The sequence below is a fragment of the Equus asinus genome, chromosome 4 (assembly GCF_041296235.1).
Source record: "Equus asinus isolate D_3611 breed Donkey chromosome 4, EquAss-T2T_v2, whole genome shotgun sequence".
In the NCBI taxonomy this organism is placed as follows: domain Eukaryota; kingdom Metazoa; phylum Chordata; class Mammalia; order Perissodactyla; family Equidae; genus Equus; species Equus asinus.
Genome location: NC_091793.1, coordinates 139,880,292 through 139,896,252, shown reverse-complemented (window position 1 = coordinate 139,896,252; position 15,961 = coordinate 139,880,292). Strand labels below are relative to the sequence as shown.

General features: G+C 39.7%; 1 protein-coding gene across 8 annotated transcripts in view; it reads right to left on the bottom strand.

Annotated features, from left to right (window-relative positions):
* PARD3B (par-3 family cell polarity regulator beta) overlaps positions 1–15,961 on the bottom strand; it is a 908,373-nt gene that overhangs the window by 141,659 nt on the left and 750,753 nt on the right. For all 8 annotated transcript variants that reach the window (XM_014836393.3, XM_070508440.1, XM_014836394.3 and 5 more), the window contains one exon: positions 3,458–3,760. In XM_014836393.3, coding sequence (XP_014691879.3) covers positions 3,458–3,760 — 303 coding nt within the window. The remainder of the gene's footprint in view (positions 1–3,457; positions 3,761–15,961) is intronic.

Sequence of the window (15,961 nt, the reverse complement as noted above, 5' to 3'; positions counted from 1 at the left end):
TTAGATACTCTGATGGCTCCCACTGTCCACAAGATACGCAAATACATAAACACCCATTGCACACATGAAACCGCTCATCCTTCTGGAGCCCGGGGCAGACACCACTATTCAAGCAAAACTTCAGGACCCTTCTTAACACGGACTTCCAGACAGCTACTACCAATCAGTGCATGTGAAGGTAAGATGGAACCTATTCATTCACAGCCTGGCTCGAACCTACTTTCCAGCCTCCTTTCCCGTCACTTTCTTTCCCACCCACACTCCATGTTCTGGATGCTTCTGAGCTTCCCTAATGCCATGCTCCTCCAGACCACTTCACCCTTGTATAGTCATGCACCACGTGATGATGTTTCAGTCAACAACCAACCACATATACTGTGGTGGTCCCATACGATCAGTACCATAGAGCCTGGGTGTGCATAGGCTGTACTGTCGGGGTTTGTGTAAGTGCACTCTACGATGTTCGCACCATGATGACGTTGTCTAAGGATGCATTTCTCAGAATGTATCCCTATCAATAAGTGACATGTGACTGTACATGCTAATTATTCTATAAGGAAAACAACTTTCCTACTGTATCTGGTCAGTTCTTGCTAATCCTCCCAGAGCCAGTACAAACATTGCTTCCTTTTGGAGACCTTTCCTGACCACCAGCAAAAAAAAAAGCTTCTTTTTCTTCTGTTGGCATCATATGGCAATGATCTATTTCCACGTGTGTTGATCCCCTTCTAATTAGAGCATGACCTTATCTGGACTGAGACCACACCTTGGTCATCATGTTGCACTCCCTAGAGTTTACTACAATAGCTAGAACACAGTAGGTGCCGAATAAATACTTACTTACTGAATGAAATGCTAAACAGATGACGAAATGAATGTCTAACTGGACATATGGCAGCTTTAGAACTCAGAGTCCTGCTTATGGACGCCGTCACGGACACTCCCGCAGCAGCTCTCTCCTCACACTCACCTGGTCCCAGGCATGTCAGGAAAGCTCAGAATTTCATTGATAAAGGACAGTAACAGTAATAACAATGATGGAGATAATAGCAACGTCTTGAATACTTACTATGTGCAAGACAAAAATTGTTTGCTTTAAGACTTAAAGAACAAGGAGTAGGGGGGCCGGCCCCATGGCCAAGTGGTTAAGTTTGCGCGCTCTGCTTCGGTGGCCCAGGGTTTCACCGGGTTGAATCCTGGGTGCGGATATAGCACAGCTCATCAGGCCATGCTGAGGCAGCGTCCCATACAGCACAACCAGAAGGACCTACAACTAGAATATACAACTATGTACTGGGGGGCTTTGGGAAGAAGGCGGCGACAAAAAACGAAGGTTGGCAACAGATGGTAGCTCAGGTGCCAATCTTTAAAAAAAAGAACAAGGAGCAGAACAATCTTTACATATAATTAAAGAGAACAGCAGAATAAAGATAATTCTGAGGATAAAGAGTCATACTTGGATCTGTTATCCAAAAATACGATAACTATCTAAAACACCGCTGAAAGAACTTTAGATCATTTATTAACGCAATGGGGTCAGCACCAAAGGAAAGACTACAGCTTATGCACAGGTCTGGGCTGGGCAGTCAATAATATCGTTTTCCCTGATACATTCTGTAGTGGCACCAGTCAACATTATTCTAAGAAATTTCTCTCCCGGTCAAATCTACATGGATGAAAATTAGCTTAGGATAGAGTTTCCTAGTGTTCCAAGGAATAACCACAAGATCTGGAAAAAAAACAAGTGCTAGGTGACAAAAATTTGGGGAGTGATGGTGTGATTATTGCATGCTCCTCTTAGAGAGCCACAATGCTTATTAGCACGTGGGGACGAGAAGACTGCACTAAGAAAATCTGGGCAGTGGGGCTTCACCCAGAAGTCTCTGTGTGGATTTGACCAGTGAACTTTTCTTTTTAAAGAATGCCTCATCTTTATTTCATGGAATTAGTATTGGAAAATACTGGCTTTGGAGGTTCCTAGACACAGTCCATCTGTGCTGGGATTCTAGCAATGGGCACACGCAAAGGGGATTGCTATGAAGACCTATCTGGTTTAGGGAAAGTAGGACTGGCTATGGTCTGCACCAGAAGAGACTCACACCTGGTATTATTACACGAAAAAGGTTCAACCCTATATGAAGGCTTGGAAGAAAAAGGCCAACTCCTAACCAGTAGTTTGAATTAACAGTTTAGTTATTATGGCTGTCTCACAGAGTCACAGGAATTTATATTTTCATTTTATCCCAAAGAAAAACTTGACCATCTTTCTTTAATACTATCCACCTGGAAGCTTGACAGTAAGGATTAAAAATTGCTCCTTCCTTCCCACTTGGTTATTGGAAAGGCTCTGAAAGGTAATCAGTCTTGTGAAGCTACACTTTACAGTCTGCATAAAAATGCCACGATTTCCCTTCCTCTCCCTGAGCTAATTGAAGTGCATAATATCACCCAGCTGGGGAAATGTGAACGGTAAACACGTGCAATATATCATGCCCTCACACGGAGGCTGGGTGCTAATGGGGACGGGGTGGTTGTCAGGAGCAAAGGAAATCTGGAAAACAAACCTTTTTTTCATCTAGAATGAGAGCTCTTTGTGCCTGCCACCTTTCCCCCTGTCACCTCCTCCCTTCAGACTTCAAGCTACAGCCAGATTAAACCAAGGTCAGTCAACTCATTCCTTGCGCGTGTAATTCCAAGGGTCACCTAACAATGTATATTGACTAAAACTCTCTTCTATCAGCCTTTCAAGAGAAGAGGCATTTTGCTTTTGGCAGGAGGTGGGGTTGGAATCATCTCATTCCCTAGCTACTTCAATTGGACTGACAGATGGTCCTATTATCTCTCTCCTTAGCTGCTGAGCCTAAAGATCCTTGGCCTTGTCACCTCTTATCTTTCTCTACTTCATCAAACTCCGATTGCCAAGCCTATCTCCTTTCCTACCTCTGATCATCCATGAATAGCTACACAGGATCACATATTCCTTGAGTATAAAATCCCCATCTTACTTTTCAAAGTCCTCTGCGCCTCTGCAGCTATCTATAATTCCACCTCAATTACACTCCCTTAGACGTCATCATTCTCTTCTCTGACTCCTCACCTTCAAGCGTCATGCCATCTTCTTGAACACGTCTTTCACATAGGGCTCTTAGGAGAAAGGACAATATTCCTTCAAAGTTTTCATCACTAGTTCTCTGTCACAATATTCCTTCAAAAATTGCTCCCTGTTGCACCATGAACTCAACTACTGCTCTTCATTCATGCCACCTTATAACTGTCTATTGTTTCATTTTTGATGGCTGATACCTTATGGGTAGGTCAAAGCGCAGCACTTGTCAAGGGTACTATGTCGTTTCACTTTTAATAGATTGAAGGATATAATTTTCTCTGTTTCAGCAGTAGACATGATTTGAAACTTACTGAATTAAAACTACATTCATCTTTCAATAAACTATATTACCTGTCAACTGGCATGGGAGGTTGGTAAGGCTTGTTGACCTTGGCATAGAGACCCTCTAAGTGGTCTCTCTCTGGAGACAGTGGACGGCCATCCCGAGGGTAACCCAGCGGTCCAGTCCGTGGGGGAGACGGAGACCTATAGACAGTTGCTGATGCGCATGGTTCCCGGAAGTGGTTCACTCTGGCGTAATTGGGGTCCATTTCATCATCGTCCATATCATGCAGTGATCCGATTGCACCAGTAGCATAATCAACAAGACTTCTTGCCTGCTTTTCCCTTAACTCCTGATGTTTTGCTCCAATCCTGAAAAATGTAGAACAGGTAGCAGAGACGTATGTGAGTTTATACGCTTATACAATGACACACTCTCCTGACTCCATGTTAACTCTTCCTAGTCAGTTACTTAGCTGTCACTTTCCTGTTTACTCAAGATCACATCATACAGAAATGCCAACAGCATATTCCATGGGATTACTTTTATAGCTCTGGCCTTTATTTTTTACAAGGTCTTTACTTTTATAGCAATGCTATAGGTATTTTGACATGCTGACTGGGCTGATTGCAGAGGAAGAGGCTGATTCTCATTAATATTCCCTCCCTACAAATGCGATGTGATTGTGGGAAGAGTACATCTTTGGTGTGATATTACAGTCTTCCCCGGGACAGGGACGCATGTTAAAGAGCCCGTTAGAATCTTACACTTTGTCTATGATGTCCATATTTGGTGCCCTAGAGTTCTGGGGTATTCTTCGAAAGAAAAGAGCTTACAAAAATTGATTTAAATATGAAAAAGAAATACAGAGGCTCTCTGGTCACTAAAAGCAGTAGGATTGTAGGTAATTTATAGAGTTTCTAAGTTTTTTGGTTACACAAATGGGGATCACTGTGTCTCATTATACAGGGGCTTGGGACAGAGCAAAATCGTGAAGAAATTAATAGGCTCCTGACAGAGATAGATCGGCACATATAAGTGAATTAAACACCATTACTGGCAGAACTCCACATCTCTGAAGCTTTAAGTGATATTACTAAATGCTATTGCTAATCAGTGTACTGTGTAGACTACGGGGAATGCGGTTCCAAATCCAACTGAATTTTGAGAATTTGACATTTAATCTGGAAAGTGTTAGATCAGCTCTCCTGAATTCTCAGTTATGTGTTAAAGGGAAAGGTCACTGTGGCATCTTATTGGACAATGCTGCTCTGGTGGTGTCAGGAGGTGTTCAGAGCGAACGAGGAAAGAATGTCACCTTACACCACCAGGCCAACAGGATGAGAGAAGTAAGACAGTGACAGCTCGAGTGGCTCAGGAAAGACTCTCAGGAAAGGGTGGGGCCAAACCTGACGTCCTGCATCCAGAGAATAGGAGAGGGTGGAGGAAAGATCCACATATGACTGGAGACATAGATGGAAGGCCTTGATGACCGAAAAACAAGAACAGAGCTCTCCCAGTATCGCTGCTTTTCAAACAAAACAGCCGTTTCTGCACATGGCATCTAGCTGTATTTTACAGAACATCAAACTCTTTGTAAAAATCTTTAAAAGCCATGATCTTTCGAAGTATTTTCTCTTTTGGCAGAACAGCTTTTTTTCTTTTTAGAAGAGAGAAGGAAAAAAAGAAGAAGAGAAGGGAAAAAAAAGACAAAGAAGAAGGTATAGCACAAAAACCCAGCATCTGTCCTCCAGGCACAACAGATGAAAAAACGCCAGGATCCTCTATTGCATATCTCCTTGACTAGGTCAAATCATGTACTCTACACATAAGCAATTACAAGAATTTATATTTTTGCAAAGGGGAGCTTGACTCTCCAAGGGATTTTGAATGAAGATGAAAGGAAGATAACACAGTAGGGTACCCGTGGGGAGGCTCTGCTGTCTCCTTTCAATGCACGTTAGTCCTAGATTCAATGATGTTTGTTTTGAATAATTTTTGATAAAGAAAATAACCTGCTCCATTCTGCAACAAAACAATCTTCCCAGGGACAGTGCAGGCTGGATTATCAGAGAATGCTTGCCGCACGATGACGATAGGGATGGATTTCCATTGCAAATAGAATGCAGGACATCAATAAAGTGAGGGGGGATTCTGGGTGGTTACTCTCCTCCTAGGTGGGATGGCTTCAAGAGAAATCATTCAGCAGAAAGATGAGCATCTCATCGCTGCCGCAGTGGGCTACACGTGTGCATTACTGAAAGAGGAAAACACCAAGCTTGACTTTTAAAAATCACGGAAATAGAACACTGGTATGTATGTTCCTTATTTCATCACTTCTCTTTCTTAGAAGTTTTGTCATTAATTAAGCTTGCTGTGTAAGTAAAGATCCTTGGATGAAAAGTACTCTGTGTATGCAAAGCAGTATTTTGTTTTCTATTTTTCCTTTCTAAAACAAAACCAAATTTCTCCTTGATCCTCTCTGCGCCACTGGGCGTCTCAGTAACTAACTTCATATTAATCACTCAGTAGGTGAAATAGTAATTTCTCTGAATCATCACTATTACGCCATATATCAGGGTCTCTCGTGTGGGGAGGACAAGGCAATCTCTGAAAAGGGGTGTACGGAGGCAGAAGAGACTCTCTCAAGAGAGAAATGTCAAGGAGATAGATTTTTTTTTTGGTAGCTCTGACCTCCCTGTGCCCCACTTTGGTGTGAGAAATCTAATTGTTTATAGTCATTCCCACCTGGAGGTCTCCTTACGACTGGGAAATCAACCTGTTAAAATAGCTGCTTTTCAAAATAGCCCTTGATAATACACACTTTTTATTGGATGGTGTCACCAACTTCCTCATGCTCCCCAGCACACTGCCTTTGAATTGTTTATATCTCCTCTCTCTCTCCCTCTATGAAAATATGGTTGTTTCTTTTTCCCATTACACTTCTTGGATATCCTCTTTTATTCCCATTTCTTTAGCCACAGTCTAGTGTTCAGGCTTTATATAGTCTAGATCTGCACTGTCCAATATGGTGGCCATTAGTCATAGGATGCTATATAAATTTAAATTAGAATTACTGTCCATTAAATAAAATTTAAAATTCAGCTTCTCAGTTTCACAAACCACATTTCAAGTGCTCAATAGCCACATGTGGCTCATGACTACGATATTGGACACTGCAGAAATAGACAAATTCCACCACTGCAGGGAGTTCTATTGGACTGTGCTGGCCTAGATTAGTCTAAGATTTTTGGTATGTCACCACACACCACTTTAATCTATACCATAAAAGGTTGCTAGAATCATCTTCCTCAAAGAGCATTTCCATCATATCTCTGTCAGATTAGGGACCTCTAACAGGAGATTGAACCAAATGATGGAGTAAGAGTATGATTACTTTACTTCCCTCCCTTGAATGCTAAATGAACAGACAATTGAGAAATTGAGAAGAAAATTCCATCCACAGCGGAATTAGAAAATGGTCATAATCTTACACCATGCGATGAAATTTGCATGTGTAAAACTCAACCGAAAGAGGGTAATACACCAAGATGTGATATATGCCACGCCTCCAGCAAGTGGACATTTCACTGAAAGTAAGAGAGAGAGTCCAGTGGACTACACACAACAGAGTTTCATTTAGAAAAAGAGGGGTCTGCAGACCTGGACCCTGGAATTGTGGGTAAATCTCTGCAAGGCTCCAACTGCTGAATGGAGGAGAGGTGGGGCCAGAAGAGAAGAATTTCCTTTGAGAGATAGAGTTCCTCCTCCCCTGAGGAAACTTCATGGAGGTAAACGGGGAGAGGAGAAAAGAAGCTCCAGCCTGCTCTGTAGCTGACCGGCAAGACCGGCAGAGCAGAGGAGCAAACAGACTCATCAAAATAAAACCATTGATCTAAGAGACTTCTCTATGGAGGCTGTTCAGGTGTTGTTGGTGTGGTCTGCTCTCTCAAAATGGAAGACTGTACAAAACCAGCCCCTAGGGCAGTGTACCCAACAGATTTGGCAAAAAGATATTTTGAGAAAATGTATGGAATTGAAGCTGCTGGTGACCTTCGACCTCTGTGTCATCTCACCTAACACCAAGTTTTAGCACAGATTTTTTAAAACAATGTAGAACATGAAATTAACGGGTCACAACAAGCATTTAAAAAATTAAATGCAATAAAAGAGAAAATATTAGGGCTTACTGCATGTAGTAAGCATAAGGATTGTTTCAAGAAGGAGAAAAATCAATAACCTAAAAATTCAGACAAATTCCAGCTAGCCTTGAACATGAATAAAGACAAAAGAAAACCATTCTCAAACATTTTAAAACTCAAGGGAATATAGCACTTGTTGACCCATCTTGAAAAGCTACTTAACAATGAAAAGCAGCCAACCAAGACTGAATCAAAATGAGGAATTCAACCTGATGGAGCGGTGGAATGCCAGGTGTGGAGGTGAGCAATACATCCATTTAAATATAAAACTAAGGCTAAGTGACTGTAGCAACATAATTACAGAAAAAAATGAAATGTTCTAAACTCTGACAATATAAAAATAACATCATTAATGAAAATCAGAGGCCAACAAGGAGGTGAGTGAGGAGAAAGCGTTAATACTCAAAGGTATTTATTTCCTCACCTTTAAAGCAGGCATCAGTAGTTACTGTTTAAAGTGGATACATCAAGAACAGAGGTTTAGGATACTAAATATAATTATAAAAAACCACTAAAACAACAAGTTCTCAGGAGATGAGAAATGCACAGAACAAAACCCCCATCATATAGAAAATAGAAAACAAAGAAAGCAGTAAAAAGAAAGTAACACGACATCAGATGATCAGACTTATCTGTTCTGACAATAAATGAAAGTAGAACAAGTTTCTTTATTATAACTAAAGGATCCAGATATAATCAAAAGGAAAACACACTATGTGCTATCAAAATAGAGAAAAATGGGGAACAGCCTTAACGTACATTAATAGGCGATGATGAAAGGAATACTGTGCAGCTTAAAAAATAGGTTCAAACTATTCCTACACTAAAGGAAGTAAGATATTCACAAGGGTCAGGATGTATATAAACACCTGTATGATGTAGGTATAGATACTTGCACATGTGTAGAAAATGGAAGGATACATAAAAGTTCACAATGGTGACCGCCTCTGGGGAGTGGACTTGGAGGCATACTATTTGAATTTTTATATCACATATTTTCAGGATAATTCTTAAAATTTTAAAAATATAAAGAAGTCCCTTACAACTACATACTGACTGTTGTAGTGAATCAAAAAAAAAAAAAAAAAAAATTAAACAGGCACCAGCAGGCCTTCTCATCTTCCAAACCTGATTTATTTCTCTGACTCCATTATCAACTCGGTTGTTTCCATTTTCTTCAAATTACCATTCATCGAACATTTGCTGGGTTCCTTTTGAACCCATGGTGTTTGCCTAGAGTACCCATTCTCCATTAATCAATTATTTGACTCTAGTTTTCCCTAGCATAAAGACTAAACACTTTACTCATTTAAAATCATTTTTAAGCTTGTTTACAGTTCCACATTGACCTCAATAATTCTCCTCCACTTCAACTCATGTATCCAGAAAATTCTCTGTTAATCTATAATTGTTATATATTACTTTGTAAAAAACTAACAAAATACAAGCTTTCTTTTGATTCATTTCTAGAACTAGAGGACAAGCTTCTGAGTGTTATATGAGTTTTCTTTCCAAAATTTTGGCTGACTGATTGACTTAGTCATTCATATTATACTGCGTACTAGAAATAAAAAAAGGAGCAATTCTCGGTCCCTGACTCATTATCAGGGAGGTAAAAACAAGTAGTTACAATTCAAGGGGAAAACAATGATCTGTGTGTACAAGGTTAGGAGTCAGTTCAGCTCAGGGGTTCAGAGGAAGAATCGTGAAGGCGGGGCCGCGTGAATAGAGCTTTGAAGGAACTTGTCAACCTTGTCCCAGGAGGAGGGAAGAGATGCGGAAATGGTGTGAGGCACGACACTCCAGTCAGAGGGATGGACGCAGCAAATGAGCACGGAATGCATGATTTACTGCATGCTGGTGCAAGTCTGACGTGGTGGGACAGAGGTTTGAGTTATCCATCTACAGCTCCCCCCCAAAAGGAACACATGCAGTAAAAGTTGTTGATAAGTTTCTATAAGGTTTATGTAACACAAATTTGCCAAACATTTAAAATCTTGGTGAAGAAAAGCCTATTATACCTTTTTTACTTGTCTGTTTAACCTTTATTATAAAATGAAACAAAGATACAGAAATTCATACAAAACAAACCTACGGGTTAAAGAGCAGTTATAAAGCAAATATGTTTGCAACTATCACTGAGGTCAAGAAATAAACCTTTGTGTTCCCTCTCCATCACAACCACTTCTGCATGACATTTGTATCTCCTTTCTCCCACCTTAAGAATCCTGCTTCTCAAGACACAGGGATATCCTATGAGTACAACTTGCTTTGCTCTGCATTACACATATAATAGTTTCAAAGTAACAACACCTATACTACCACCCGCAATACGATTCCTAAAAAGAGTTAAACATTTCTTTTCATAGTCTCTTCCCCTCATCCCTCCATTTTTGTAGTTGTACTATACTTATATTATTAAGGCATGTAATAGCTATAACATACTTCTCTTCTGTTCAACTATCTTTCGGTCTTATCTCTACAAGTAACTACTATGTATTTAATATAGAAAATATATATTTAATAAGGACCAATATCCTAATGTCGATGAATATGCAGTCATCTACTAGATTCCGTAGGAAGAACTCTTGCGACAGTGTTTCTTAAGTTGATAACAGTATGCCTTTTATATTTGAAGGCCAGTTTTGCTAGATATAAAATTATTGGCTCACCTTTTTACCTTGAGTATTTTAAACATGCAACTCCATTTTCTTATGACAAAGTATTGCTGTTAAAAAGTTGGATGATAATGTAATTTTGTTTCTCTTATTACTTCTAAGCAACTTGTTCTTTTTGCCTATCTGGTCAAATTCTTTTCTTTTAAGTCCAATAATTTTCCCAGAAAAGTCATTTTGGATTGATAACTCTTTCAATATATATGTTTAAATATATTTTTTCTATCAGGGAAGTTTTCTTGAATTATAGTTTTTATTGTTAATGCTGTAGGATACAACTTGAATATAAAAAAGTCAATTGTATTTCTACATACTAGTAGTGAAAAATTAGACAATAAAATCAAGAAAACGGGATCAAAGAAAATTACAAACTTTAGGATAATTGTAACAAAATACGTGCAAATTCTCTACACTGAGAAAAATAAAATACTGTTGAGAGAAATTAAAGACAATCCAAATGAATGGAGAGTTATACCCTGTTCACAGATCAGAAAAGCCAATATTGCTAAGATGTCAATTCATCCAAATTGTTCTGTAGATTCAGTGTCATCCCAATCAAACTCCTAGCAGGTTAATTTTCCAAAAATTAATGATGTGATTTAAAAATTTCTTTGGGAAGGTAAAGGGCAAAGATTAGCCAAAATAGTTCTGAAAAGTAAGAATAAAGTTGGAAGACACACTCCTGACTTTGAGACTTACTATAAAGCTTCAGTAACCAAGGGAAAGTTTAGACAAAGAGATGAACGAAACAGAAGACAGACCAGTAACACACCCACACATAGTCGGCAAAGTGATTTACAGCAAACATGCCAGAACAATTCAATCAAGAAGGGAAAATCTCTTCAACAAGTGGTGCTGGAAAATCCATACGGAAACAGAACCTCATCCCTACTTTATACCGAAAATCTAACTCAAGGTGGAAGATAGGCCTGAGCATAAAGCTACAATGAAGCTCCTAGAATAAAATGAAGGAGACTATCCTCACGACCTTGGGGTAGGCACAGATTTCTTAGAGAGAACACAGAAAGCATAAACCAAAAAAGAAAAAAACTGGTAAACTGGACTTCATCAAAATTAAAACCTTCTCATTAAAAAGCATGAGGAAACGGAGAGAAAATATTTGCAACACACATACCTAACAAAGGATTTGTATAATAAATATTAAAAAATGCTGCAACTCAGTCATAAAAAGAAGAATGACCCAGTTAGAACTGGGCAAAAGATTTAACCAGATACTTTACGAGAGAAGATCTAGAAATGCCCAATAAGCAAATGAAAACGTGCTCTATAGTGAAAGTCGTCAGGGAAATGCTAATTAAAACCACACGAGCCACCCCCACCAAAATGAAAAAGAATGACAACACCAAATGCTGCAAAGGATGTGAGGATCCCAAAGCTTCCAGACACCACCGCTGGAAGCATGAGATGGCAGGATCCCTCTGGAAGAGGTCTGGACACCCCAATAAAACCAGGCTACACTGAAGCTAGGACCCAACAAGGCATCTCCCAGATGCTTACTCAAGAGAAACAACAACGTGCATCCACAAAAAGCCTTGAGGGATGTTTGGTAGCAGCTTTATTCTCCATAGCAAGAAATGGAAATAACTCAGATGTCCATCAGCAGGAGAACGGACCACCGAACAATGCTATACGCATACAACAGAACATAAATCAGCAATAACAAAAACAAACTACTGAAATACTCAACGACAGGGATGACTCTCAAAATTATTATGCTTCGTGAAAGAAGCTGGACACACACAGAAAACTTACTACATGATTCCAATTGTAAGAAATTCTAGACGAGGCAAAACAATCCTACGGTGAGGGAAGTCAGACGAGTTGCTTCATGGAGTGGGGGGAACTGAACGGGAAAAGGCAGGAGGGACATGCCGGGTGATAGAAACCTCCTGTATCTTGATATGTACTCATCAAAATGGAATAGTCAATACTGCTTCCTTAAGACCTGGGTATTTCACTATATGGAAATTATACTTCAATTAAAAAACATAAAACAGCAAGTGAAAATAAAAGCAAAAAATGCCAATTATCCTATTTATATCTTTTAAAACCCATGTGATAAAACCTAACAAATTTGAGTCATTAATTAGAAATTTACTTATGCATAATTCTTTCCCTTTTAAATACATCATGTAAAAATAATTGTTACCGTAACAAATTAACAGAAGGAGTGTTATTGCCGGGAAAATATTTAAATATGTTTTTAAATTTTTTTCCCCATTTTAAAGCCCCAGGACATAGTTGTCTATCCTAGTTGTAAGTCATTCTAGTTTCTGTGTGGGACGCCTCCTCAGCACGGCCTGATGAGTGGTGCCATGTCCACACCCAGGATCAGAACCGGTAAAATCCTGGGCCACTGAGCGGAGCGCGCGAACTTAACCGCTCGGCCATGGGGCCGGCCCCTGAGGGAAAATATTTAAGTTGGTTAAGGAAATACACCCCACCCCTTTACAAGAAATGTAAACACTTCCAAAGTACCAACTTATAAGCCATCTATTGATTTTGATAAATACATGTCTTTCTTATTGATCCACAAACACATCCTCCAACAACTAGACAACTTGTTTCAAGTCAAGTTTCTGCATTCATCATTCAGCAAGCATTTATGGAGCCCCTGCACGGTTTAGGTTTTGTTCTTGATGCTGGGGATTCGGCAGAGCACACAGATCCTTGTCTTTGCGGAATTTATATTCTGGTCAGGGAAGGCAGAAACAGAGAACAAAATAACCGGGTAAAATAAAGAATAATGTTACGTGACAGTAAGTCCTATAGAGGGAAATACAACAGGGAAAGGTGGTGGGAGTGTTGTGGGTGGGGTGGGAGGGTTAACTTTTAACTATGTGGTAAGGAAGACACCACTGAAGATATTAAATTAAAGGCTTCAAGAAGAGGAGAGTGAAGCTGTACAGATAACTGGAGAAGAGTATTACAGGCAGAGGGGATAGCAGGAACAAAGGTCCTGAGGCAGGCAAGTGCCCAAAACAGCAAGGAAGCCAAGGGGAGGGCCAGAGCAGAAATAGGGGCCTAGATCATGAAGAGGCTTGAGGTCTAGTAAAGATTCTGGCTTTTACTCTCAGTGAGGTAGGAAGCCAGTGGGAGGTTTCAGGCAAGGAAGTGATATGATTTGACTTCCACGTGAAGGGGATCTCATTGCCTGCTCTATTGAGAAGGCAGTAGGGGTGCTGGGTGAGGAAAGAGCCATGGAGACCAGTTCGGGGCTCTGACAGTAAGCCAGGTGAGATGCAGTGGTGGCTGGGAGGAAGGTGTGGCAGTGGAGACGGTAAGAAGCGATTGGATCCATAAGCTAAAACTAAAACCGGCTTAAAAAAAATCCTGTAATGACTGCTCCCCAACACTCCAAATTAGGGAGGTTGTACTGCACACGAGAGCCCATCCTGTCTAGTGTTTCATCCATCCACCAGGAAACACAGACACTAATAACAGTACCCGTGATGTATGTTTCCATGATCATATAACTTAATCCTCACAAGCTACACAAGTTTCAACGTCACAGACGAGGAAACTGGCCCTCAGAGAGGTTAAGCATTTTGCAATTTTTGAAAGTCATTATTCCTTTTACATTTATTCATTGGAATTCTCTGTAAAGAAAAACTTGTCCTCAAAAGTTTGGTTGTCTTGATTACCCTAAATTACACTTAGTACAGGGAAGGCAGAAGAAACGCTTAATTCTTTCATTTTAATTGCTGATTTTCAGAGTAAGGACTTAGTGCCTTCTAATGGTGACCAATGAGTTGTTAGATACCTTTTGGGGGGAAATGAGGGGCTGTGAATCTCATTAGGAACTTACATTTTTTAAAAAGACATATTTAGAGTTTTCAATCAATTGCATTCCTTACTCTTTTTTGTACACATAGCCCCATCTTCAGTCAATCGGGACTGGTCCGGCTGGCTTCTTTATCCTTCTGACTGGACCCGCTGGTCTCTGAGAGCTTCCTTGCTTTCTGACAAAGAAGCTGTCCCAGGTGCCTGCTGAGTAGCTCGTGTCCCTATCTTCGAAGCAGCCATTTCCCCAAGGAACTCTCTTCCTAGTGGGGAGTGATACCCAGAGAACACAATCTGGGTTCCCAGAGTGCCCACTGCCAGTGGGCTACCACTGCCTCCGCCTTTTCTGTGGATAGAGTGGGGAAATAGGTAATTTTGAAAAAAACGACAAGTTCATTCTAATATTTCCAATTCAACTTTAATTTTACAGAATTTTTTACAATTTTATATGTTTCTCTTTTCTTTAAGAGAAAAACCTTGATTCTTAATATCACTGACATAATTATTTTTATCATATGTATGATTTTAAATACATATAGTTTTTAAATAATAAGACCAATACTACTAACAGACTATTGCATGAAGTTTAAGATGGCTTCCTGGCTCTATATTTTGTTGGAATATATAGCAGTAAATACGTAGAGTGAGAATGTTGTCTTCTAATGTCCCCTGAAGTAATTCTTTTTCCCACAACCAATTTATTTTACCTTTAGATTATTTGTTTTGGTTTGTTTTCAGTTGTTAGAGATTGCCTCTTTTTTCTTTTGATTTAATTTCATTTGTTAATTACATGAAATGTGTATATTCCCCAATTCAACAACATAACATACACAGCTTTATCAGTCATCTCCATCCTAAGCAATATAATTATACTTGTTTATTTTTTCAAATTAAAGTAAACATGGGTTATACATTTATCTCTCCTTTTGCACATAAATAGTAGCATATTGTACATATTTTTCTATACTTTGCTTTTTCACATAGCAATATCTAGAAGAAAACTCCATGTAAGTGAGCGGAGGTCTTTCTAATTTTTAAAAAAGTTTCATAGTAGTCTTCTTTGTGGACATGCTTTTGTTGGTTTAATGAGTCACGTATTCTTGGATATTTGGGTGTTTCTGACCTTTTATTATTACAGGTAATGCCATAAAGACAAATCTTGTGCAAAAGTCAGGCCATATTTTTGCCATCGTGGCTTTAGGATGGCTTCACAGAAGTCGGATTGCTGGGTCAAAGAGTCCCTCACGTATAGTTCTGCTAGATGACGACACATTTCCTTCCACGATTGTTCCGTTTTGCATTACCCCCTGCAAAGCAGGAGGAGCCCTGTTTCTCACAGTCTCACCGACAGGGTACGCTGCTGAAGTCTGGGCTACTCGACAAACACAGGTGCGAAGTGGTATTTCAGTGCAGTTTTTATTAGCCTGTCGCTTATTACGTAATACTCAGTATTTTTCATATGTTTAATGGCCGTTTTCATTTCCTCTTTGGTGAGCTGTCCATATCTTTTGCTGATTCTTCAGTCAGATTGTCATTTTTCCCCTCGATTTTTCAAAGACCTCTGCGTAGGAGCAATATTAGCACTTTATCTGTGATATAAGTTGCATATATTTTTTTCTGAGTTTGTCATTCACCTTTTATGATTCCACTTAAAAATTATTGATTAGTATTTCACACTTTATACTCTACCCTCAAAAGCTTTATAAAACGCTGTTCCTTTTGCACACAATTTCTTGGTTCATCTCATGCAGAAGGTGTCAACATTATAGTTCTGACTGACAGGACCAGTGCTCCAAAGACGGAGGCACTGGACGTCTCTTTGTTGCTACTGTGTGAGCCAAACAACAGAGACAGAGATGAATAGAGAGCAGAAGAGAAGGTTTGCTGCCTG